At 39.2% G+C, this 26,065-nt stretch overlaps 1 protein-coding gene and 1 long non-coding RNA gene across 5 annotated transcripts in view; one reads left to right on the top strand and one right to left on the bottom strand.

Moving 5' to 3' along the window:
* Positions 1 to 554: 554 nt before the first annotated feature.
* On the top strand, positions 555 to 17,054 carry LOC119872509. Of its 2 annotated transcripts, none has more exons than XR_005361994.1 (3): positions 555 to 1,400; positions 2,857 to 3,032; positions 16,784 to 17,054. It is a non-coding gene; the product is annotated as an uncharacterized LOC119872509 (long non-coding RNA). The 2 variants fall into 2 exon arrangements; XR_005361993.1 differs by lacking the exon at positions 16,784 to 17,054 and adding an exon at positions 7,190 to 7,698.
* NPL (N-acetylneuraminate pyruvate lyase) overlaps positions 6,631 to 26,065 on the bottom strand; it is a 39,214-nt gene continuing 19,779 nt past the window's right edge. The window contains exons 7-13 of one of the 3 annotated variants that reach the window (XM_038542249.1): positions 22,100 to 22,175; positions 20,430 to 20,522; positions 18,874 to 19,022; positions 18,695 to 18,741; positions 16,134 to 16,218; positions 13,407 to 13,446; positions 6,631 to 10,197 (exon numbers count right to left, since the gene is read on the bottom strand). In XM_038542249.1, the coding sequence (XP_038398177.1) occupies positions 10,013 to 10,197; positions 13,407 to 13,446; positions 16,134 to 16,218; positions 18,695 to 18,741; positions 18,874 to 19,022; positions 20,430 to 20,522; positions 22,100 to 22,175 (675 nt within the window). In that variant the 3' untranslated portion in view covers positions 6,631 to 10,012. The remainder of the gene's footprint in view (positions 10,198 to 13,406; positions 13,447 to 16,133; positions 16,219 to 18,694; positions 18,742 to 18,873; positions 19,023 to 20,429; positions 20,523 to 22,099; positions 22,176 to 26,065) is intronic. The other 2 variants (XM_038542250.1, XM_038542251.1) reach the window with 2 other exon arrangements.

Below are 26,065 nucleotides of genomic sequence, written 5' to 3'. Positions count from 1 at the left end.
CTAGGTAGAGCATTCAGGAGCCTCATGGTACTGGAGAGACAAAACCTGGAGTTCACCAAGGCACAGAGCCCAGACTTTCATCTGATACCTCCTGCAGGGGTACATTCTAAAAGCAAGGACAAACTCAGGTGAATGAAAACCAGCCTTGAATCATCTCACTTCCTCGTTGGACCAAAGTGCTCTAGCTTTCTCTTTCTGCCAGAAGAGGAAGACAGAATGACCTATAATTTCTATAATTTTTTTATAGAATCGCCCAAATTCAATAAAAAAAAAAGTCCCCAGGCAAGCCAGGAGACAAAACAAATGACTGAAAATCAAGAGGAAAAAATAGAACTATGATCATAAATGATTCAGATATTGAAATTATCAGAGACTTTATAAAAATTACAATTAGTATGTTCAAGAGAATAGATGAAAACACTGGAATAAATATGAAGTATCAAATAGAAATTTTATTTTATTTTTTTTAAAGATTTTATTTATTTATTCATGAGAGACACAGAGAGAGAGGCAGAGACACAGGCAGAGGGAGAAGCAGGCTCCATGCACCGGGAGCCCGACGTGGGACTCAATCCCGGGTCTCCAGGATCGCGCTCTGGGACAAAGGCAGGCGCCAAACCTCTGCGCCACCCAGGGATCCCCTCAAATAGAAATTTTAAAAGTGAAAATGGAATCACCAAAATTCCGGACTTAATTAATGGGTTAATAGATTGTATATAGCAGGAAAAAGGATTGGTTAATGGTAAATAAATAGATCAGTAGAAAATATCCAGTTGGACCTTGCAGAGAAAAGCAAATGATAAATACACGAAAGAACCTAAAAGATGAATGGAACATGGTGAAAAGATATAGTATACATCTAATTAAAGTTTCAATAATGGAGGAGAGATGGAATGGAGAAAAAGCAGTATTTGAAGAAGTATTACCTAAAACCAATGAAGACATAAAGCCACAGATTCAATGAAAGCTTGCATTTGAGCAGACAATAAAAAAGAATGCAAATAAAATATTCACTGGAAATAAGTTGCTATGCAGAGAATTAAATGTAATGTTAATGCTGAGATAGAATTTGCCTGGGTGGCTATTTTAAACTGGATGGTTAAAAATATCATCTCTGAAAAGTTAATATTTAAGCCAACATCTGAAAAGCAGACAAGAAGATAACCATGTGAGGATCAGGAGAAGAGAACTGCAGGCTCTTATATTCCCCTGTAAGGAGGAAAAGAGGTAACAAGTCAAGTCAGTTAGGGCTGAATAAAGTTTGAAACAGAACAATGTCTGTGTTCTCAAAGTACCTTGAGCACCATGATCTTCCCAGCTGGGCAGTTCCAAAGATTATCAGTTGAAGAACAAGACATTTCCAAGGGAAACTCTACCACCGGTCAAGGCAACTCTTTACGGTAAACACCTAAGCTCTTAGTAGGAAACGTCTGCAACACAGATAACTGGATATTTGGGAGGAGAGGATGGTGGGGAAATAAATGGCTGTTATTTCTTCATATGATCCAAATTCCTCCCTTGGAAGCAGAGCCGATGGCCACAGTTTTTGCATTTTATTTCATTCCTTCTGATCCATTTTTCGTGAATCCCCTATAAGAAAGTTCTGTGGTTCCCTTGACTGTGGGTCACAAGCATAAGTCTTTCCTGAACTCCCTCAAGGGAAGTGAACTGTTTTGGCAGGTCACCATGCTTTTAGTTATACACAGACTATACTAAAAGAATTCACCCCAAATTTTCATACATAATTAATTCAGTTAATTGTGGTCCCTTTCTTTTAACTGGAGTATTTACATATGTAAAGATGAACAACCCTTGAATGTACAGCCCCTCATGTTTTTGTTTTTTAGCCTGTGTGTACGTACACCAATAGAACTACCACCCAAATCCAGATATCAGCCATTCCTATCATCCACTAGGTTATCTTGTGTCCTGTCTCAGAGGAAACTACCATTCTGACTTTTATGATGATAGTTTTGCTTGTTCCTGAACTTCACAAAAGTGGAATCACGTAGTATGTACTGTTTTGCATCTGGCTTATTTCACTCAACATAATACTTTTGAGATTCATGCATGCTGTTAAATATAGCCATACTTTTTTTTTTTAAAAATTGCTATTAGTACCCCATCTTATTATCCACGATTGGTTTATCCATCCTCCTGATGATGGGGATTTGAGTAATTTCTAGTTTGGGCTAATATGAATAGAGTTGCTATGAACACTTCTGATTAACTTTGGCCTCTCTGCTTTTAATTTTAGTTTTTGTTTGCAAAGGGAGAAATGACAGCCTTTGAACGGTTTGCAGTACTAGAAGTCCAACAAGGCAATATTTAATAATTGTATTAAAATGTGGCCCTAGCTCTGTAAACTTTAATTCAACTATTATTAACAATGAAGGCTTAGAAATAGTTGAGTTTTCTGATCATGATTTGAAAGAACTTAAAAGACTTTGGGCAGCTTATTAAAGAAGAAATTCAGAGGCTAAAGGAAAAGAAAATGTGGATTGAATGGGCCATTTCCACAAAATCATCTCAAAGTTTAGTTTTCTATTGCTACTTAACAAATTAGTATAGACTTGGTAACTTAACACTTGGTTATTATGTCACATTTCTGTAGGTCACATTCTTGGTAGAACATTAAAAAGACTGTGGTCCTATTTGCTTTAGGAAGAGTAAACAAATTTTATATTGCTAGGTTTGAAGTGTTTTAAGTGGCTGGTCTCGTCCTACATTGGTCTAAGATTGGTCTTTTTGGGCAATAGCATACGGAAAGGGATGGTAGGTCACTCCCGAGATTGCTTTAAAAGACTATGATTTCTGTTTTGGGCTCTGGCACATTCTTTCTTTCTCTCTTTCCAGAGAAAGCAAGCTGAAGCCAACAGCCAGCAAGGCACTGAGGCCTGCTCACTACTATATAAGTGAACCAAGAAGCAGATTCTCCAGCCCCAGTTGAACGTTGAGATGAGTGAAGCTCTGGCCTATAGCTTGACTGGAACTTTGTAAGACACCTTGAGCCAGAACCACCCAGAATCTGTGTGAGTTAATAAATGTTTGTAGTTTTAAGCTGCTAAGTTTGGGGGTGATTTGTTATATGGAATAAATAACAAATGCAACTATCTTCTATATCTAGGTTCTATTCTTCTTTCATTCCTTGCTACCACTTTCTTAGTTAGAGCTTTACCACTGGGTATCAATTGCAATAGACCACCAAATGGTTTACCTGTTTCTTGTCTCTGCTTTCCAGTCTATTCATCACACTGCTTCAAGAGTGACATTTTTAATACAAAGTCATGTCACGTACTTCACCATCTCATATGCACATCTTTTTAGTGATGACTCATTGTTTTCCCTTTTCTCATCCATGCATCTTTGATCTGCTCGTTCCTCTCAAATCACTTAGCAAAAGGCATCGTCTCACTATATAAGTCACTGTTCCAAATAGTCACATGTGGTGGCTCATTCAAGAGCCCACAGATATTTTTCATTTCCTACCCTCTATGGTTAGATGGAAACAGTAAAAACTTCCCAACCCAGGAAACAAATCTGAGACTGGCACTATCATCTGGGCTCCATTAATAATAAATGCAAATTTCTATTGCAGTTCTTGCCTCAGGTTTAGTATCATTTTCTACTTTATTTTGCCAGCTATTAGTTAAAAGATTTAGCAGTGATGTAATGTTTCTCTGTTGTATAAAGAGCCTATACTGAATGCCTTGGATAGCTCTAAAAACTAATACTTCACTGTGTTTATGCTGTGCCAGGTAACTATTCTAAGAACTTTATTATTTGGTGTAATCCTCATAAAAACCAGGAGATAGATAATAACATCAAGAGATAGGTATTCTAATTCTGTTATAGATAACTGAAAGACTGAGAAGTTAAATAAAATACTGTAGGTCAGATACATAGTAATCAGTGGAGCCAAGACTTGAACCCACACAGCCTGGATCTGAGCATATATTTATAACCATGAGGCAATCTGCCTGCCATACAATATGGTATAGTGTTTGTCATTTCATACTATATCGAACCTGACTCTCCACTACATCAGGCTTGAATCTTAGGGAGAACACTAGCTAAGAAGTATTGTTAAAAGTAGACATATGGTTTTAGGATTTTCGGTGTGAAATGTAGTCTGGTGTCACCCAGTTAAGATTCATATTCTGGCTCTGCCACAGACCATGTGTGACCATAAGGTATTTAACTTCTTCTTGCTACAGTTACTTCATTTTTAAAATGGGAAGATGCTATGTTGTATCAATTCTAAAATACACTTAACAAGAAAAGTGTTAACTACAGTAACTGATGGCTTAAAAGCCAGGGAGGCTCTGAGCTAACATTAAGTTCAAACCTAATGCTATAGATCCAGAGAGAGATGCTGCTGAGTGGAATTGTGCATGCTCACTACCTGAGCAAACAATACAGACTTGGAGTGAGGATAGGGCCCAAAAGATGCTAAACACAGCAAATACAACATAATAAAACAAAAGTTCAATCATTTATTAAAAGTCGAATAAGCTGAGTGAAGTAAGTCAATCGGAGAAAGACAAACATTATATGTTCTCATTCATTTGGGGAATATAAATAATAGTGAAAGGGAATATAAGGGAAGGGAGAAGAAATGTGTGGGAAATATCAGAAAGGGAGACAGAACGTAAAGACTGCGAACTCTGGGAAACGAACTAGGGGTGGTAGAAGGGGAGGAGGGCGGGGGGTGGGAGTGAATGGGTGACGGGCACTGGGGGTTATTCTGTATGTTAGTAAATTGAACACCAATAAAAATAAATTAAAAAAAATAAAAGTCGAATAAATAATGGTACTATTAACAGCTTGAGATTTAAAGGACTGATGACTTGTTTAATGTGGTGAATGTCATAGATGAAGTACATAATCCAGATTCCAACAGAAATGATTGTATAGGTTTTGAGGATGAAGAACGTAACATATCTGATAGCTTTAAAATTATTCCCTTCCATGTCATGTAGTTACGGTATTCATGGATGCCAGTTTCTATTAGAATTCATTTTTGTGGCTTGCTGTGCATATTGATCAGTGAACACTTGCTTTTTTTTTTTACAAGCAAACATGACATTGGAAATCATTCACATGAGTTATTTTTCTATATCTGTTGTACCAGTTTCTATGGAGCCATTTGTTTATCTACAAGTTTATTCAAGGTCATTGGATTTTGCAACTTGCTTTGTTCTGCTTTTACAATTCTATTTGCTTTCTCTGCCTTTTTTCTATGGGAATCTGTTTAAATTTAGTTAACACTTTGGCTGCTTCTCACTTATGTAGCCACTGAAACATCATATTAACATTTGCTTTAATGGTTCCCATATTAAGGTGTGGGGCTTATTTTCCCATGCATTGGAGCATTTTGTCATCTGCTTATATCAGCTTTCATGGATACTAATATACATCTATAAGATAGTGAGATTTTACATTTTTTCAGTGTTAGTTTCACATATCCAGAATTGTTAATTTCCCATTGGATACTAGTGTATTGTCATTTTGTTATAACAAAATAATATGTTTCCCTCTGCAAACTACTTTAGAAAGACTTTTCTTTCTTTTTTTTTTTAAAGTAAGCTCCAGGGGCAGCCCCGGTGGCGCAGCGGTTTAGCGCCGCCTGCAGCCCGGGGCATGATCCTGGAGACCCTGGATCGAGTCCCACATCGGGCTCCCTGCATGGAGCCTGCTTCTCCCTCTGCCTGTGTCTCTGCCTCTCTCTCCCTCTGTGTCTCTCTCATGAGTGGATAAATAAAACCTTTAAAAAAAAAATAATAAAGTAAGCTCCACGCCCAGCATGGAGCCCAGCACTGGGCTTATTATTATTATTTTTTCTTAAGATTTTATTTATTTGTTCATGAGAGACACAGGGAGAGAGAGGTAGAGACACAGGCAGAGGAAGAAGCAGGCTCCATACAGGGAGCCCAACGTGGGACTCGATCCTGGGTCTCCAGGATCACGCCCTGGGCTGAAGGCGGCACTAAACCACTGAGCCATCCAGGCTGTCCCCAGCTTAAACTCACATACCTGAGATCAAGACTTGAACTGAGATAAGAGTTGGACACTTAACTGACTGAGCCACCCAGGTGCCCTTTTAAAAAAAAAACTTTAAATAAAAGTAAATGGGATAAACTCACCTATTAAGAGAAAATGTCTCTTAGATTGGAACACATAGCAAAATATGTTTGCTCTATTTAGAAGAAACATCTACAGTGAAAGATTCCAACTTGAAAAAAGATGGAGATGTTCCAATAAACCTAATGAAAAAATAACAAAAAAATGTTGAATATAATTTTAAAAAATGCATAGCTGTGCTGCCAAGAAAGTAAAGATATACCTTAAAAGTAAACAAAAGTGAAAGGAAAAATGAATCAGAAGAGGCAAGAGAACCCTGATGTAAGTAAGCATCTACCCTGAGGACTGCTGATCCCAGATGGACTTGGGCTTTCTTTCACTGAAAGCTGCCTGGGGCTTAGGAGAAAGGAGACCACGCCTGGAGGCTGCCTAAAGTGCAGACGCTGGGTTGCACTCAGAAGTCAGAATGCTTTACACCTGCAGTGAAAAGTGAACAGAGACAGTAAAACAGAAATAACAATAAAAAACAAACCTAGAGGAGGAGCACATTTTTAAAAAAGATTTTATTCATTCATTCATGAGAGACAGAGAAAGAGAGGCAGCAAAAGGTAGAGAATACTCAGTGGAAGGATTCAGGAGGGCTGCTCACATTGGGAACTCAAAGCTGACTGAAGTGATTTCCTTAGGGAAAGGAGAAGGACAATACTAACTGGGTCAATGTCCTGGAGAGTCCAGATAGCAACTGCAACCTGCAGACCTCCCAGGCTTGTGAATATTACCTGCAGTCTTAGTAAGAGATGCTTTAGATTGTGCCCATTCCCTCAAGTTCTGAGATTGATCACTTGGTTGCAGTGTAGCCTGAGCATTCCCAGGAATGTGGTATGTTGTCCTGGTGCCAACTCCTCCTACCTGAGACAGGGGATCTTAAGCGGGGCCAACTAGACTTGGACTCTTGATCACTCTGAGACCCTGACATGCTTGCCTGTCAGTGGGAGCCCGCTTCCAGGACCTCAAAGATAACTTGGTTATGTGTGCTTGCTGATGGGTGAGAGGCCCGTCCCTCACATCAAAGGTTGATATTTGAAAATTTCTTCTGTGCTTACAGGACTTCATCCAACATCTGGCTCAAATCTGGGAATTTGGCATTAATGAAGGTCATTCTAGCTGCTGTGCAGAATAAATATTGGAGGTGAACATGATGTCCAAGCACCTAGGTGCACCATCTGGCATACAACTTGAACACTCTGTAATTGGTATATAGACACAGCTTAACAAGTCCTGCTGGATATAGGCTCTATATACATTTTGTGCATTTTGTGGAATCTGTTCCATTATCTTTACTAAGCTAATGTGTGATTAAGATTTAGGAAATTTCTGTAAAGTTTTCCTTCTGGTTGTCTAACTTAAAGTACTAAAAAAGTGTCCTATGTATCAAAAGATTTCTCAAGAGTCACCAAAGGAGTTGGCAGTGAAAACATGATTTGGGTTATTCTGTCCACCAAGTAGCCATTTCTCAGCCCCAGGAACCCAGAGTGCAAGGCAATGCCCCACCTCTACCTTGGGCTTAGCTCTGCCATTTGTACAACTTTGATTCCAAGATTCCTTCTTAGTTTAACTGAAGGAAATTGGGTTGAGTGAACGTGTGATAAAGATAGTGGTTAAACGGATTAGATCCATTCTTTACTCTTCTTACTTTGACAGGCATGTAAGTCCCACTCCATTCTTCCTCACGTGAAAGCCCAAGGGAGCCCAGTTGGATCCTGGTCTTGGACTACAGTCATTATAGGATGTCCCTTACCCCAGCCCAACCTAGCCTTCTCTCAGGCTTCGGATTCCTGACAGAAGGGATTTTATGTACCCTTCATGGATCATAAAAAGGAAATTTCTCTCAAGTTGTAGCAAACAGACTTTCAGGGAAGAATATGCATTACCCACTCCCCATGTACACTAGTGAGATGGCATTTTCCTACATCTGTGAATAAATCCTAAGTAAAACCAGTCCCTGGAATCACTTTGTCCTTCCACCAGCCTCAATGAATTAATCTCAGAATTCTATCTTGAAAAAAACATGGTTAAAAATCCACTTTTAGTGTGCTGAGTGAAGAATTTCATATCATTATTTTAGTTTCAATATTAAAAACTAAATTCAAAGGTAACAGTAAATTTATAATACTCTAAAAGTTTACTTTTGATAAAAGGCATTATTAGTAACTATTGCTGTGTAACACTCATTTCCAAGGAGTTGGATGTTAGAACACACAGAGCTAAACTCAACCCTGGTCATTTAAAAAAAATTCTCTTATTTCTCTTTGTGTTCACAAGATTTCATTAAACATCTTCAAAGCTATCTAAGCACTGACTTCAGAAGAATGAAAACAGAAAAACAGAGTTCTTTACTGGATAGTCAAGATTTATCTTCATTGAAAAAATTAATTTGGCCTTAGTATACTTATGTAAGGATATGATACCTCCTCAACCAAAAATCTCCCTTTTCTTCCTTTTCAAATTAATGGCTATAAAGAAAAGTTTCAGTGAGAGAATATAAGCTCACATAAGTCACTGCAGTTCACTTTCTTACTCTGATGTCTTACTCTTGAAGGAGAAGGAAATAGGAGAAAACGGCACATGTCATTCCTGAGCAATAAAAAAAAAAGAGTGAGGAGCCACAAATATAACCCTTAACCAGCTGATCAATTGGCAAGGGTAACTAAATCCACAGATAATTTCAAATTCACATTTCAAAAAGGTTTCTCTTTTTAAGAGATAAAATATAGAGAGTAAAACTGTTACGAATTTCAATACTTCCCTTTTGCCAATGAGGAGACTCATTAGAGATGAAACAAAAACAAAATCCTAGGTAATTGATAGCCTGGAAAGTAAGGTTTACAATTACCAAGGGTTTACTGACAATACACTTTATTACTGGGAAGCACTCACCAGGATTTGTTGGAAAGGAGACTAAGCAGCCATACTGAGAAAGAAGAGAGTAAAGAGGATGTGTAGGGAAAGCTAGAGTGAAATCTCTGGGTTCTCCCCAAATCTTTCTTCACTGAAGAAATGTGCTGGAAGTGTGATCAGGAAATAATAGTAGCCCCCGGGCTTACCATTGAAGGGACGTTGGCCTTCACTTAGAATAATTCAGGGCACTATGGGGGAGATACTTTCTTCCCAATGGGGAAAGGGAAAGTGTGTGGTGCCCAGGAGAGCTCTTTGGTTCTTTGAGACTTTGAGCTTTTAGAAATCCCCTGTATAGCAAGAGGTGAAACTTGCGTTCATACTTGGGGAGAACCTTTTCTTTTTTCATGGAAACTTACTCTAAATGGGCCCTTTAGTAAAAACTAAAGCAAGTCTTCACCCAACCTAGTGTTTTGGGGGGAAACTGAGACATCACAGTTAATCTGAATTAACTAGAATTCTATTCTAGAATTAGACTGAGCAGTGAAGTGAGTTGGGGTGTTAATAGTTGTGTAGAGTTGAGTCACGTTGTAATTTGGCATTAAAGTGTACCTGCCTAAACTCAGAGTTGTCCTAGAGCCCAAATGAATATTTATTAAAATGAAAGTACATTATAATGGTTTAAAATTAGAGAATTTTAAAATAGGATTAAGAATCAGAAATCAAAATAATGAAAGCTCCTAAAGGCAGATAGAATGAATCATTATAATTTTCCTCTTGATTCCATTTCATCCATATAAGTAGAAATTTCTCCACAAAAACTTTGTGAAATATCAAATGACTCAGAGCTCATGACTCCTTTTACAGTTTTTGCCCCTTCACAAAATAAAACATTTTTAGGATCACAGAAGATACTTAAACACTTGTTGATTGAGGTGAGATTTCGTTTGCTAGAAAAGAGTTTAGTTTACCTAAGTCTCTGAGAAATGAATGCACTATTCAAGGTACACACTCTGATTTGATGAGAGAGGCACTAGCTACAGGATTCAAAGTTTCCATCCTTTAAATCAGTGGAAAGAAGGAAATCCAGGCTCTTCAGCTTCGCTTTTGCATTATCAATAAACTCCCTGGAGGCTTTCTGCAGTGGAGGCCGGGGTGGGCCCATTGGAATTCCAGAGACCAGAGTCATGATGGCTTTGGTCTGCGACACTCCAAAACCTAGATGGGAAAACAAGGAAATATGACCAGGAGCATCCACTTTACCACAAACATTCCAAAGAAGAAATCGTATTCTTACAGTGACTTCTACAATAGGATAAGGTGGAAGAGAGGGGAACATTTTTTATCACTATGGCAGACTGAGCAGACATAGGAAATCCCTCTTTCTGCCTTGAACATATAGAACAAGTAGAGAGTTTTTCAACAAATTGACAAGCTGCAAAACAAAAGAAAGGAAGACTCAATGTCAACCTCAAAAGCAAGAAAGAGGGACCAATGGTATCAGGAATAAAGAGGTCGGTGTGGTGAGTTGCTGAAGCCAAGTGGTGCATGAGCAAATCTGATTCAGGGATATACTGCATGGATCACATGACACAGGACTTCATTGCTAAGAGAGAATTTTTAAGTTAAATCACATCTAAGAAGTCTCTGAGAATGGCATTATTTAAGATGCTGCTATTTAAGAGCTGGCGTTATAAAGCTGGGGCAGGAATGCTAGATGAACCCTTGGGTCTGTGCATAGCAGGGGGCTGAAACTAAACTCCCTGTGCAAAACTGGTAGCCAGCCTTCTATAAAAGGCAGTAGAAGAAAACCTGGCCTGCTGGCCTGGGGACAGAGGCAAGGAAGCTTGACTTTTGCCAGGTTGTGGATGGAAAAAGATCATATGAAAGGAATCAATCCCAAGCCTGTGCCACATATGAATGCTGAAACCATATTTGCATTAGACCCTTGGTGTAAAAACCAGACTAAGAAATTAACCTAAAAAACTGGTTAGAATTGGTGAAATTATAGTGTCCAACAGAGGCAAATGTAAAACCACTTGTTAGGACCCCTTATAACCCAGAGCACAATGGATTCTCCAGAAAACAACAGTCTCTGAAAACAAGTTCAGAGTTAAAAATTACAAAACACATGAGAAAAAGAAGCTGCACAAGAGCTAGCAAATGCACAACTGACAAATCCCACATCCTGAGATTAGAGGATACCAAATTCTGAAAGAGACCTCACAGAGATAAAAGAACTGGACTAGAAGCCATAGGCTAAGAGAAGAGCATATATATAAAGAACAAGAAGATTGGGATACCTAGGTAGCTCAGCGGTTGAGTGTCTGTCTTTGGCCCTGGGCGTGATCCCAGGATCCGGGATCAAGTTCTGCATCGGGCTCCTCGCAGGGAACCTGCTTCTCCCTTAGCCTGTGCCTCTGCCTCTCTCTCTTGCTGTCTCTCATGAATAAATAAATAAATGATCTTAAAAAAAAAGATCTGGGAAAAAGCAAACAAAAATACTAGGAATGAAAAATATATATTCAGTGAAATGAAATAGTAGAAAAGAGAGCTGAAGGGATGCCCGGGTGGCTCAGTGGTTGAGACACCTGGATGGCTCAGTGGTTGAGCATCTGCCTTTGGCTCAGAGTGTGATCCCAGGGTCCTGGGTTTGAGTCCCAAGTCGGGATCCCTATAGGGAACCTGTTTCTCCCTCTGCCTATGTCTCTGCTTTTCTGTGTCTCTAATGAATAAATAAATAAAATGTAAAAAGAAAAAAAACAGAGCTGAAGATAGAATTAGGGATTTTGAAGGTAGATCTAAAGAAACAACACAGCACAGAAAGAAAGGTACTTGTTTTTTAACTGGCTATGGCTTTTGAGCCCAAGGTAATGAGAAGTAACTTTCTTTTGCTAAGCTAACTAATCATAACAACTGAGCATCTGGAAGAAAAATAGCATGACCAAAGATACAGAGAATAGTTTGATGAATGCAAAATGGCCGTCCCAGGCTTCTTACAAATGGCAGAACAGGGAGCTACTCTCATAACAAGACTACGAGTTTATTAAGTCTCTCCTTGCCTAAATCATGAATGCTCCAACCCGCCAGGGAAGTTTGAAATGATTTCTTTAAAGATATGCTCTTTTAAACCATAAAAATTATCTTCATGAGTCCATTTTTTTCTATCTATCTATCTATCTATCTATCTATCTATCTATCTAGGCAGAGAGAGAGAGAGAATATCCAGAGCAGACTCCAGGCCCAGCACAGAGCTTGATCTCATGACCCTGAGATCATGACCTAAGCTGAAATCAAGTTGGATGCTTAACCTACTGAGTCAATCAGGTGCCCTGAGTCAGTCCACTTTTAAAATGCAAATATTCTGGCAAGAGAGTAAATACTTTCAGCTAATATCTCAGAGCTGTAGTTGGCAAAAATGTTGCAGTATCATACTGGTATACAGAATGATCTTATATATACACAGGTACAAGTGTAGTTCTAATTTTAATAGTTCAATATTTATTTAAATGCACCTTAGGAACATGCATAGCTGTCATGCCAAACCACAGTTTTGTGAAAAGCATTGCTTAGAACAAGGGAATAATAATAGGTAAGTTAATTGTACTTATGGCACATAAATATGACAAAAATCATGAAAGTGAAAAGCAAATGGGAAACACTGTCTCTGAAGGATTAAGGGAGCTAGCGGAGAGCTTCTTCCCTCCTGCAAGAAGGAGGGACATACCACATAATAGGTGCTTAGGGCTCGGCAGGAGTTGCCAGGACAAGACAGGCTCTGATGGGGAGGTGGGAGGTCTGCCAAGAATAAACCTAAAACTTTTTCTGGACTCGACCCAGGTTCTCAGGAAGGGTCAGTCTCCTCAGGAATGGGGTGAATGGTGGCATCTGTCATTTGTGATGGGGTAATATTTAGGAGACCCTGAGAAGGTTTCTCTATGCAAATTCACTGTATTTCCCTCAACTTTTACTTTGTCATATTATCTAAACCTCCATCCACTTGAGCTTACTTATGTTAATAAACTCTTTTTACGTTGCAAATACTCTTGGGGGAGCTGTCAGTCATTCACAATTTAGTAAGATCTATATTCAGACTGCCTTCCTCCAAGTACTCAGGCTGCAATCAGCCAGTGTGCTAGAACTCTAATGAGTAGAGGCAAGTAGCAGGAAGGAGTGCTCAGAAGGATCAAAAGATGGGATGCAGAGTGGGGAGACCAACAAAGTGCTAAGATGGGGGAACGAGATTTGTTGAAGGGTGCCAGAGACCTGCTAACTAGTTTCCATTTTATAGGGTGGGCCCTGAAGCTAGTATGGAAATAAAATTCTGCTTGCAACAGAACATTAAAAGGTGTCCTCACTGAACCCTCAAAGAAAGTGATAGTGTTCCATTTCCTTTATCCTATTAGCAAACAAAGCAGGAAACTTACCTAGTTTGAGCACAAAGTTGATAAATCTCTGAATACAAAACTGGAAAGGAAAAACAAATCTACAGTCAGCATCACTAAGCTGTGATAACAATTAAAGAATTTTGGACGTCAAAGGACAGAAACCCCAAACTAAAAGGCCCATACACCTTAGTTTTCTGAAGCCTTGTCAGAGTGGACAAAAACAGCCAAGTGAGGATGGTTGAAAATCAGCCAGGATACGGTAAGATTTTTTCATACATGTAAGTTTTATAAGAAGAGTCCATGCAGAAAAGCAGCACCAAAGATAGAATTGAACAATAGACTTAAGATGGCGGTAGGCATCCTTTATCCATCTAGCTGATCTTTATCCATCTAAACTTATCAGTTAGTGTGATTGTTTTTAAAGTGAGGTACACTAGCTTCTGGGGTACTCTCTAAGATAGTTAAGGGGCACTCTGCCAAGGCTAAGATTTATGGGAATAAATAATTTCTGGATCCTCCACTTTCATAAGTGCTATTTTCTAAAACTGATGAGACTATGAATTTGCATGGAGATGCAGGTTGTCATTTTAGATTTCTCTTTCATAAGTGCTTCTTATCCCACTTTTGAAGGAAATAAAGACATATCTTCTATATCACTGCCTTGGGACACCCCTGGGAACCAAATAAAGGAGCAGATCAAAATATTGGTATTGGCATCGACAAAATGACAAAGCAATTCCTCTAATTAACAGGGAGAGTCCTTTAAAAAATCATAGGGCTTTCAACTTTTTGCTTTCAATGTTGCTATTCAGGTTGTCAGCTGAAAATCACTAAAGCATTCTGTGATTTTTAACACAACCCAAAAAACTGTGCAAAGAATTGAGTGACATTGTGATGACAAAATTTCTTTCATTCTTACTACTGATTTACAAGAACAGGGTTCATAGCACTTATTTCTCTAAAAACAAAAAAACAAATAGTATCAATGCTGAAATTTAACTTATCCTAGCATTATGTAATACTCATCCATGAATTCGTGAACTAATTCATAAGAGACAGACTCTCATCCATTTAAGAGATGCATTTTCAATAATACTTTTACGTTGTTTTAATCAATTAGTTTAGAAACAAAAAATTCAGTGAAGAATGAAATTTTAATACCCAGAGCCTTACAAACATCTATGTATATGTTCTTTTCTCCCTCATACACAAACTGTAATACATTACATTCACAACTCTGTAGTCTGCTGCTTTTGTACACTTAATATATCATGGAATCCTTTCAGATCTATACACAGAAAATGATCTCATCCTTTTACAGGCTGCATGTAATTCCATTGCATAACTGAAACATAATGTTTTTAACTATTTCCTTATGGATGGATATTTGGGTTGTTTCAGTCTTTTGCTATTATAAACAATGTAGTATGGAATATCACTTATATGTGTCATTTCACTTATGTAAATATAACAGATGGCATTTAAGCCCATGAGAATGAATAAATTCTGCCCTTTTTGCTTGTCTGCTTCTTCACTAGACCGCAAATTTCTTTATAGCAAGAGACCAGCTTTCCTTAAGTTATGCACTTGACTCAGCCCTTAGCATATGAATAAAGGAGTCAGTGAGACCCACTCACACTAGCCTTCTGTAAGAAAAGACAAAGAATGTGGTAAACTACATTCCTTACCAATACCATTTTGAGTGGGATGACTTATTTGAGTGGGACTAATGGGGTAAAAAGAAATGGAAACTGAGCCAGACATTAAAAGAAACTACTAAACAGAAGGGCTCCCTGTCATTCAACTCAGAACAGGTTAGAATTTTCAGAAATAATTTTCTTTGGGAGACTAACTTATTGGGACTGAGCACCCATTCTTTTTTGTTTGTTTGTTTGTTTTTGTTTGTTTTCTGAGCACCTGTTCTGATCTTGCTTATGCCTTTCACTCCTACTTACTTTCTTGGGATACTCCAGTTACTTTTACTATCTTGAAAATCCCTGCACCTCTCGGCCTCCGAAAAGTCCTTCTCTTCTGCCCCTGCTGTTTCCTTCCACCTCATTCCACTTACCTCAAGTACACATATTACCCAGCTGCGAGACTGGTTCTGCCCTTCATGAGGCTCTTCATTCCCTGGACATCTAGCCTGCCTTCCGTGTAACATCAACAGCAGCCATCATTTCCCCTGGGGTCTTCCCTGTCATCCATCAGCTACTGCTGCTTTTGTCTTCCTGTTTCAAAGCCAGCATCTGCTTTAAGATCACTCATTTGGCTCTTGTTTCTGCCCAGTAGATGCTCCCAGTTCTCAGCACATGGTAGGTGAAGATGACTGACCTGCTCTGACTTTGGATTAAGTCTCCCCATTTTGGGTTACCAGCTTCACAGCTTTTTCATATCCTCTGGAGATTGGGGTGTGAAGTCCTCAAGGGGATGCATTATGGTCATTTCCCCAAAAATCTATCACTATTGTTTTATTGTCACAAAAATACTTTGAACATAGAATACAAATAAGATCATTTCCAGGAGGGACAGAGAAGGTCATTCCCGTACGGGGCCTGTCCTGATTAGACACATAGGCAACACAGACAATGGGGATAGGTTTGGCTTTAAATAAGAGCCAGTAAGAAGCCGAAGGAAAGTAAAGACAGATGTAGGTAAGCAATTTTAATGAGGGCAGGTGTGGCAGGAGTGCACATGAGAGAGAATAAGAATTATCCAGTGGGGGAAAAAAAGTGGCTGTGATTTATATGATGGGAAAAACAAGTTAACCTGATGGTTCAGGGCTGAAGAGAAGTCCTTTTGTTCAAAAGCCTCCAACATCTGGTTTGTCTTTTTTCCCAGGTAGTTATAGGTACTGGAAAGAAAACAGTACATACTGCAGGATCAGTAACTCAGCAGAGAGGTCTAGATCTTTAAATCCCTTTGATGCTTAAAAGGGAAAAAATACACCAGGCCTTCCAAAAGTATTTTTTTGGCCCTAATCTATTAGAGATCAAGTGTCTTCAGTTCTGAGTTGTCCAGCAACAGTAAGCAGTGCCTAGAGGAGGCACAGAGTACCAGAGGGGATAAAGGGAAAGGAAGGAAAGTGGGAAAAGGATAATATTAGAATAAAGGGAAAAAAGCTAGAGGTGGAGGTGTGTTTGGTAGCCAAACGCCTGCCCGAGGGCACAGGCACAGGCACAAATATAGATTCGAACTATTGGGTAAAATATAGTATCTGAGGTGAGGCCTAAAAGCCTTATGCTGAGGAACTGGGTGAATGGGGCAAGCCCCAGCAGATTATCTGAATTCTCTGCCAATTTATACATTACCTGTAATTTATATGCTTATATATTTTACATATTACCTATCAATTACTTTCTAATAATAATAAGGATCATAATAAAATGAGAGATCATTTCTGGTCTATTCTGTTCTAGGTGCTTGACATAAATCATGTCTCGTCCTCTCACAGCCCTGGCTTCTGTTTCATTGTGAGGAAACTATGACTTAAAGAAGGCTATACAGTTGTGGCAAAGGCTTTTATCACATCACGCCGCTATCTACTACAATTCAGCAAAAATGAAAGTGAGAATAAGTTATTTGATCTGATAAAATGTGGACTTAAAAAAAAAACACTCCAACTTTACTAGTAAAGACAGGTACCTCAGACTAATCACAGAATTCTTAGAAAAACCATCAAGGTAGACATTTATAGAAATTCTTAGGGATCCCTGGGTGGCGCAGCGGTTTAGCGCCTGCCTTTGGCCCAGGGCGCGATCCTGGAGACCCGGGATCGAATCCCACATCGGGCTCCCGGTGCATGGAGCCTGCTTCTCCCTCTGCCTGTGTCTCTGCCTCTCTCTCTCTCTCTGTGACTATCATAAATAAATAAAAATAAAAAAAAAAAAAGAAATTCTTAACAAGGATGTTTCCCCAGTTTCTAGCAGCTTCTCATATAGCCAGTTTCCAAAAAATATATTTGATGTACCAAGAACAGAGTGTTGTTGGTATTTCACATATGGAGACCCTAGAGTGAACAGTAAGGGATTCCAAGAATATGATGTTCACATTATCTTCTGGTAATAAAGTAAGGAAAAATAAAATATAATAGCTGAGATAAGTCACTTAAAGATGTGAAACACTCCTAAGTCACAATATATTTGAGGAGCTTCAGAATAGTAAAATTCAAATTTCAGGGCTCTCAGGCATATTAAATTAGAGAAGTATAATTATAATGAAGAAGAAATAAAGTCTAATGAAATGTACTTCGCTTACAGATTATGTGGACAAAATTAAAATGCCTAGTATGGAGGCCAAAAAACAAAAGTCATCTTTGGGGACAAAACTAGTAAGAATTTCATGGTCAGTAGACCTAGGCATTCAGGTTCCCTTGGTAGAAATGTCCTTGTGGTGACAATGTATGTTGCAGGCCAGTCTGGCTTGGTGAATAAGCCATTGAGATTATACACCTAACTTATTCTTCATCAAAGCTATGCTCACCAAGACATGTTATCACTATTACTTTGCTTCTCCTACACTTTTCCTATAGGGAGGAAATGCACTTTCAGTTAATATGAATATTTCAATCAATCACTTGCAGGCACATTTCTAATGAATTAAGTTAACATGTGCAGTGGAGATGCTAATCGAATTCCCTGCCTTCCCTAAGCCTCTGCTGAGTAGGCATCAGGCCACAGAATTCTACTTCTCTGGCTGCAGCTGATTGGACTCAGATATGAACAGGGAGTGTTAGCCAGTAATATCCTGAGATGCCACGACTGGGCAGCCACGATTGGCCATGTGCACACTGAAGCATAGAAAATACACAAGGAGAGCAAGAGAGGGAAATAAAGAGGTGTGCAAAGAGATGCAGGGGTAGAATCTCCAGAGGACCATAGACGGAGAGCCATCTGCCATGGCTGTTGACAGCTTTGCTGTCCTGGGTTCTCATTTTCTCTGAGGCTTGGCTGCATTTCCTCCTCTTGAGTTTTATGTAATTTCCCAGTAGTTTATAATAATGTATCTTCTTCCACATTAGCTACTTTCAATGGGTTTCTGTTGTTAGCAACCAAGTAATTTCTGCCAAATTCTGTGCATGCTCTTAGCTCCTGGGCCTTACCTCTAATTGCAACAGATGCTTCTAATATAATAACAATGACTGAGTTGCTAACAAACTGCTAAGCCATACTTAATTCCTTTTTACTGAAAGACTAGGGGAAGGAAAGGCCATTTTTTGTTAGACATGGTGTCCATACAAGAAGTACAACCACATAGGCGGCAATGCCTCCATGGTGGGGGTGGGGGTAACTTTCCATTTATAACTGTTGGGAAAAATGAGTTAGGCTTACCTGCCCACTGCTCCGGTGGCTCCCATCACCAGGGCACTCAATAGTTGCTAATCAAAAACAGACACAGAGTATTCACTTTTATGAAAAAGAGTAAGAGACAAGATGCTGCTATATAAACAGCTTTACAAATTGTTCTGGAGGGCAACTAACTGGCTGGGATAGGCCAGTGGGTGACTTACCTCATCCACCCCAAAAAGGAAAGCAAACTGTCGCTGGCGATTCTGATCAACACACTGCCCGAAGTCTAAGAGATCTGTGTCACTGAACTTCAGCCCTTGGAAGGTGGGGATCTTATCCTGAATCCCATCCAACAACTCCTCGGCACGAACTGCTCAAAACAGTAAATACCTCACTAATGTGCACACATCCAGAAAATGTCAAATCCCATCTTGTAGCACCCCTCACATTTGCACTGAGTGCCAGGGGCTATTCTTTAATGGACATCACTGACCCTCACCTAGTAGTTCCTATATATTTATCAGATTTCAGCCCCAAGGTTTCCATTTCTCAAAGACAACATATGAATGTTTCCAAAGCACAACTTCTACTTTTTTTTCTTTTAAGGAAGTAGGAAGGAATAAAATCTAAAAAATACTCTTTGTGTCTCTCATAAGTAATAAAAATAATAATCCCCTAATAAGTTTCCTCTAATTAACAATCTCCTTCCTGGAGAAGCATAGTAACCATAAAAGAAAAGCCCAAAAGAAAAGTGAGGAAAGATCAGAGTAACTTCCTGTGTGCCAGACACTGAGAATACAATAGAGTACAAGGTAGACACAGTCGATGTCCTTGCAGGGCTAATAGGCTTGTGTCTTCTCATATAAGAAGTGGATGTATGTGTGATAGACAAAAGGTGTCTGCTAGAAAGGCATCTTTCATTATAAGTTAGTGTCAATGATAAAAGTGACTTATTTTTTTTTATTTTTTTTTAAAAGATTTTATTTATTTATGCATGAGAGAGAGAGAGAGAGAGAGAGAGAGGCAGAGACACAGGCAGAGGGAGAAGCAGGCTCCATGCAGGGAGCCTGACATGGGACTTGATCCCGGGTCTCCAGGATCCCACCCTGGGCTGAAGGCGGTGCTAAACCGCTGAGCTACCAGGGCTGCCCCTTATTTTTTTTTTTTTAAGAGGAGACCATTTTGCTTTATTTATTTTATTTTATTTTATTTTATTATTTTATTTTTTTTTTTAATTTTTTATTTACTTATTCATGATAGTCACAGAGAGAGAGAGAGAGGCAGAGACACAGGCAGAGGGAGAAGCAGGCTCCATGCACCGGGAGCCCTATGTGGGATTCGATCCCGGGTCTCCAGGATCGCGCCCTGGGCCAAAGGCAGGCGCCAAACCGCTGCGCCACCCAGGGATCCCTGCTTTATTTTTTTTAAAGATTACTTATTTATTCAGAGAGAGAGAGAGAGAGAGAGAGGGAGAGACACAGGCAGAGGAAGAAGCAGGCTCCATGCAGGGAGCCCGACGTGGGATTCGATCCCCAGTCTCCAGGATCACACCCCAGGCTGCAGGTGGCGCTAAACTGCTGTGCCACCGGGGCTGCCTGAGAGTGACTTATTTTTGATAAGACTGACTTATTTTGGAGCCAATTGGAACCATCTGGTGACCAGTTTTATGTTTGTGACATGAGGTGGAGTGAAATGTAGTGGGAGTTTCTTAGTGAAATGGTAAGATGTGAGAGATGGAGGGAAAGAAACATTGAGAGAAACATGGAGTGGTACTTACTCTTTACCCCTGTCAAGGCCGGAATGTGATAGTAATAAAATGGCAATGCTGGGGCGGCAGCAGCCACCTCCTTTAGGAAATTAATCAAGACATCTGAAAGAATAGCAGGAAAAGCCATGATGTGAACAAGTATAAAACAATGGCTTTCCCTGGTAAAAAATTAACCGTCTATTGAACTGCAACCATCCCTCTCAGGAGCTGAAAGTTCTCTATCACTCTTACCATCCCTGAGATTGTTACTGCAATGTCTTTGCAATTCGCTTCATTCAAAGTTTTATTTTACTTTTCTGTAGAAAGGCCAAAGTAAGATGATTGCTTTCCTACTGTACTAAAATACCATTAAAAAACTGGCATGACACATAATAAGAGAAGCTCACGGAATACTCTTATAAAAGCCAGAAGCCCATCAGTAGGACTCTTATACTCTTACCCCACAGGGGTAAATGTGGTCAGTGAACACGGGATTTTGCATTAGGATCAGAACCATCAAGTTGTAACTGAGAAAATTCTATAACAAAAGATAAACATTTGCTCAAAGAGGGAAGTTGTAAGAATAGTGGCACATCTCACAATAATTCAACCAGGGGTTGGCACTTTTCCCGTTTGGGGAGAAATCCAGATATAGCAGAAGAGAATTCATTCTAGTTTACTGAGGATTTGCAATTTCCAACATCATCTTCTGTAAGCTTTCACTGTGACCTTACTGTAGAGGATTAATAAATCCAGCAGACTCGCTTATACTGGGTAGTGGGAGAGAGAATCTTAGGTACTCCATCTGAATACTGTGATGATGTACTCTGTCCCTGATAAATATTTGACAAAATTATTATGTAGAACTCATTATTTTTCCTTTACTCTTTTTGGGAAACGTATTCATGTAAAATTTTTATAACCATGTGAAAAAAACGTTTAAAATGTTCATCTTCAATTCCCCAAATGGCAGAATTTAAATTACTTATCCTATGTTAACAATTATTTTCTACCAATAATAGATGATATTTCACAATAATTTTGATTCAATCACATTTGGCTATGAATTTATTTAATCATGCATGCAATCATGGATTGTCTGTTTTCAATCCTTTCAAAATTTATATTTCTTTGTTTGCTAATCAGAAGGATTAAAAAGACTCAGTATACTTGGAAACTACAAATAGTTTCCATAGAGAAAGCAGACAAGAAGGAGAAAGCAATTAACTTGGTATTTTGGTAGACAATGGATCTTTCTGTGAAATCTCCCTCAAATTCATTAGTCACTCAACCTTGAATAGAACACATAGTCTCAAGATGCCCATCACTTACATTCCTCTTTTTTGAGAAAAATAGTCATGCTTTGCTGGACTATTTCCAAGCCATGTGACTCTGACATTCTACACAGCCAACTCGACTAGGAATGGACACCTGACTCAACCACAGGCACCTGTAGGTTGACCTGGGGCTTGGTGAATGACTTAATCAGGTCACTTGGAAAAAGAGTTGAAGCCCTTCTTAAAGGAGCCTTTTCTTTCATGGATCCAGGGAGACCAGATATTCTGGACGCTGTTGTACTGCTGCAACTGCACACCATTAGTCCATACAACTACTTTCATAAGTTCAGTATAACCAGTTTGAATGAAGTCAAAAAGAAGTGGACCATGTAAGGCACTGTGTGTTTTAGACTATCTGTTTACCTTTGTTCCATGGCTTGAGAAAGAAAGGTGCAATGACAGCGATGCCATCGGCTCCAATTTCTGCTGCATGTTGGGCCTTTATGAGAAGAAAAAAGACCATTACGGGTCTGGTCACAATTCTGATGTCTGTAGGTTGAGGAGTGATTCCCCACATCAACCAGCAATTAATTCTCCGATAAGAGCTGCATGTCCTGCAATTCTACTCAGCTTTGATACTATCTTCCTGGAGACAGAATCAGATTATGGGTTAAGGGCTCAGTCCTATAAGACTAGCGTACTTCCCTGAACTTTAGATGTCCTGTCACAAGCCCACGTCATCACCTGTGCTTCTGACTGACTGGCCACCGACTTGGAGGTTCTAATGATCCCTTTCTTGGGTCAATTAATTTGCTAGAGTGGCTCACAGAACTCAGAGGAACATTTTACTTACTAGACCATCAGTGTATTATAAGAGTATATAATTCAGGAACAGCCAGGTGGAAGAAATGCCAAGAGCAAGGTATGGCGAGAGGGCTTGTAGCTTCTCTGTCTTCTCCCAAGTGTGAGTGCACCACTCTTCCTATATCTCCACATGTTGACCAACCTGAAAGCCCTCTGAAACCTGCCCTTTTGGGTTTTAATGGAGGCTTCCCGGGCAGCCTGGGTGGCTCAGCGGTTTAGTGCACCGCCTTCTGCCCAGGGTGTGATCCTGGGGACCCAGGATCGAGTCCCACGTTGGGTTCCCTGCCTGGGGCCTGCTTCTCTCTCGGCCTGTGTCTCTTCTCTCTCTCTCTCTCTGTCTCTCATGAATGAATAAATAAATAAAATCTTAAAAAAAAAATAATGGAGGCTTCCCTACATAGGCATGGTTGATTAAATCACCGGCCACTGGTGACTGATTCAACCTTCAGTCCCTCCTCTCTCCACAGAGGTGTAAGTCAGGTAGGACTCAAAGTTCCAATCCTCTGATCACATGGTTGGTTCTCCTGGCAACCGGCCCTCATCCTTAGCTGCTTTCTAAGAGTCACCTCATTCACATAATAGGCCATCTTTATTGCTCTCATCACAGAAAATTGCAAGAGTGTTAGGAACTCTGCACCAGAAACTGGACAAAGACCATATATATATTTATTATAAATCACAATATCACAACCATCTTGGAATAAGTGATTTATTATATTCACCTACTGCTTAGATACTGATAGTTGTAATGAATTTCAAATTTGCCAACTGATACACCACAAGATAGCAGAAAATTAGCCAAATGTAATAATGAATGTCATTACCAGGAAAATCCCAAATTGCAAAGTAGAGACCCTGGGTGGAGGTGACCTGTGCATTTAATCTTATTCTTCAGACTTTGTGAATGCAAAAATACTTTGCTAAAGGAGACATGAGTGGTTCATTGTGATAAGTTATAACTGTGAATAGAGAAACTCACAAGTATAATTTCTCTTCTAGTGTTCAGCCCAGGAGTCTCTCCTGTCCAATGATATAATAGTCATATTTTAAAATTTATTCTAAGTGTATTAAAAATTTTAATTTATGGATTGGGAATGCAGTTGAGAAAGGTTCAGAAGAAAAAGATTATGCACATAAAGGAAGATTCATCGTACCACTATTCTGAAGTTTTCTCAAATTCTCCCTCCAAAAATGACTATTTCCTTCTGCTGGGCCTTCAAAACATTCTTATCTATTTCAAGTTAGAGTACCTTAAATCTACTACATTGCAAGAGAGTGTATACGGCTACTGTTCTCAAACAGAAGGAGTTCCCGAAGGCAGGGGTCAGATCTTAATCACTCGTGTACAGTTAGTTAATTATGGTGCTGCGCACATAGAAGGGATTTGCTGACTGCTTCAGAACATGCCCCCCTCCCAACCTAAAAGGGAAAAACGCTTTCCTCTGAGACTTTAACTAATAATATCAATCTCTAATAGATGTGATTTGCTTTCTGCAGAAGTAGGAGAACCAAAGAGAAGACCGGGATATAGTCTAAAGACCAATTGTGACATTGGGTAGAATTTCATTAACACCAGTTGGATGTAATATGTTTGAACATTTGTTTAACACTCTGTTTTGGACAAGAGTAGAAGGATAACTTTAGCTGAAAACAAGGAAAAAGGAAACAGCTAAAAGACAGTTGATGCCTGTGCCCATTCAAATATCATCCAATGGAGTTACAGCTAAGCAGATACCAAATTATGGTCTTGTTGGAAAGATTTTCCCCATAGTAGGGGATTATCTCTATAGCAGGAGATTATACTAAGATTATTTCTATACTATTCAAGTGTTCAGCCCAATGGATGACAGTCTTTCATGCCATGACAATATTTTAAAATTTATATTACACATACGCAGTTAAAAAGAGATGAAAACAAATTTCCTACATCCTACTACCTTAATTGAAAGGTCTATTTTAAGAACAAATCAAGCATAAGAAGGATAAATCAAGCCTCCAAGTCCTGATTCTAGGTTTATTACACAACCATCTAGCAATATACCTTCCCTGTGGCTTGCCTAAGAGTACTGAATTGCAATTTTGTGAATATGTATTATACGCCCCATCTCTAAATTCAGTAATCGGAAAGACAAACAAACCCATCAAGAAGATGTTGGGGCTAGATCAAGTCACTGTAATCTTTGGAATCAGAATATATAAATTCTGAAAACATGGTTAATTTAGTAGTGGTCCAGGTATTGGGCCTTCTGGTAAACACCTCAATACTTTTGATCTTTCTTTTTTTACCCAATTCACAAAGTCCTCAAAGTCACCAGGTCAGGTACTTTTCTGCCAGAAACTTTAACTCCTTCCATTCCTGCCCTTTGCTCCATGTAATCTGCTAATCTTTAAACCTGGAGCAATCCAATTGTTTGTGTTCTTGAACCCATGTTCTGGTAGAAGATTGTAACTAGAAAGAAATTTTTATAACTTAGTTGAATGGTGGCAAGACAAATTTATGACTTCTAGCTTCAGTTGGTTTTTAGCACTTCTGAGCAGTACTTCTTAAAAAATTAACTAGTTAAGGGTGCTTGGCTGGCTTAGTTGGTAAAGCATGTAATTCCTCATGTCAGGGTTATAAATTCAAGCCCTATGTTGGGCATATAAGCTTATTTCAAAAAAAATTTTTTTTAATGTGACAAAACCACATAAATTTACCACCTTAATCATTTTTAAATGTACAGTTCAGTAGTTTTAAATACATTCACATTGTTATGAAACAGATCTCCAGAACTTTTTATCTTGCAAATCTGAAACTCCATACCCATTATATAATTCTTTCTCTCTCCCTTTAGTTCCTGGTAACCACCATTGTACTTTTTTCTGTTTTTATGAACTTGACTACTTTAGATACCTCATTTAAGAGGAATCATTTAGTATTTGTCTTTTGGTGACTGGCTTATTTAACATAAAGTTCTTTTTTTTAAATTTTTATTTATTTATGATAGTCACACAGAGAGAGAGAGGCCGAGACACAGGCAGAGGGAGAAGCAGGCTCCATGCACCGGGAGCCCGACGTGGGATCTGATCCCGGGTCTCCAGGATTGCGCCCTGGGCCAAAGGCAGGCGCCAAACCTCTGCGCCACCCAGGGATCCCTAACATAAAGTTCTAAAAGAGGTTCACCTATATTACTACATGTGACAGGATGGATTCCCTTCATTTTTAAGGATAATATTCCATTGTATTGTTAAAAAGAAAACCACAGGACCCAAATGGAGTCCCTTATGTTAGGTCCCACATCAGCAAACCAAGACTTATACCTAACCTGACTGCAGTTTCAATTCTCCCAGGAATGTAACGTTTAAACTGTCCACATGGAATATCCTGGTCAGCCCTAGGAAATTTACTGCCAGACCTCTACTATTCCCCTTAGGAGGGCAACCTTGCTTAAAACAATGTGTTCTTTGCTAATAATCTCTTTTTTCTTGATTCCTCTCTGTCTTTAAAACCTTTCCTTTTCCATAGCCTGATGGAGCTCCCTTCTC

The sequence above is a fragment of the Canis lupus genome, chromosome 7 (assembly GCF_011100685.1).
Source record: "Canis lupus familiaris isolate Mischka breed German Shepherd chromosome 7, alternate assembly UU_Cfam_GSD_1.0, whole genome shotgun sequence".
Taxonomy (NCBI): Eukaryota; Metazoa; Chordata; class Mammalia; order Carnivora; family Canidae; genus Canis; species Canis lupus.
The sequence above is the reverse complement of the archived record's forward strand: the minus strand, read 5'-3'. Positions and strand labels throughout refer to the sequence as shown.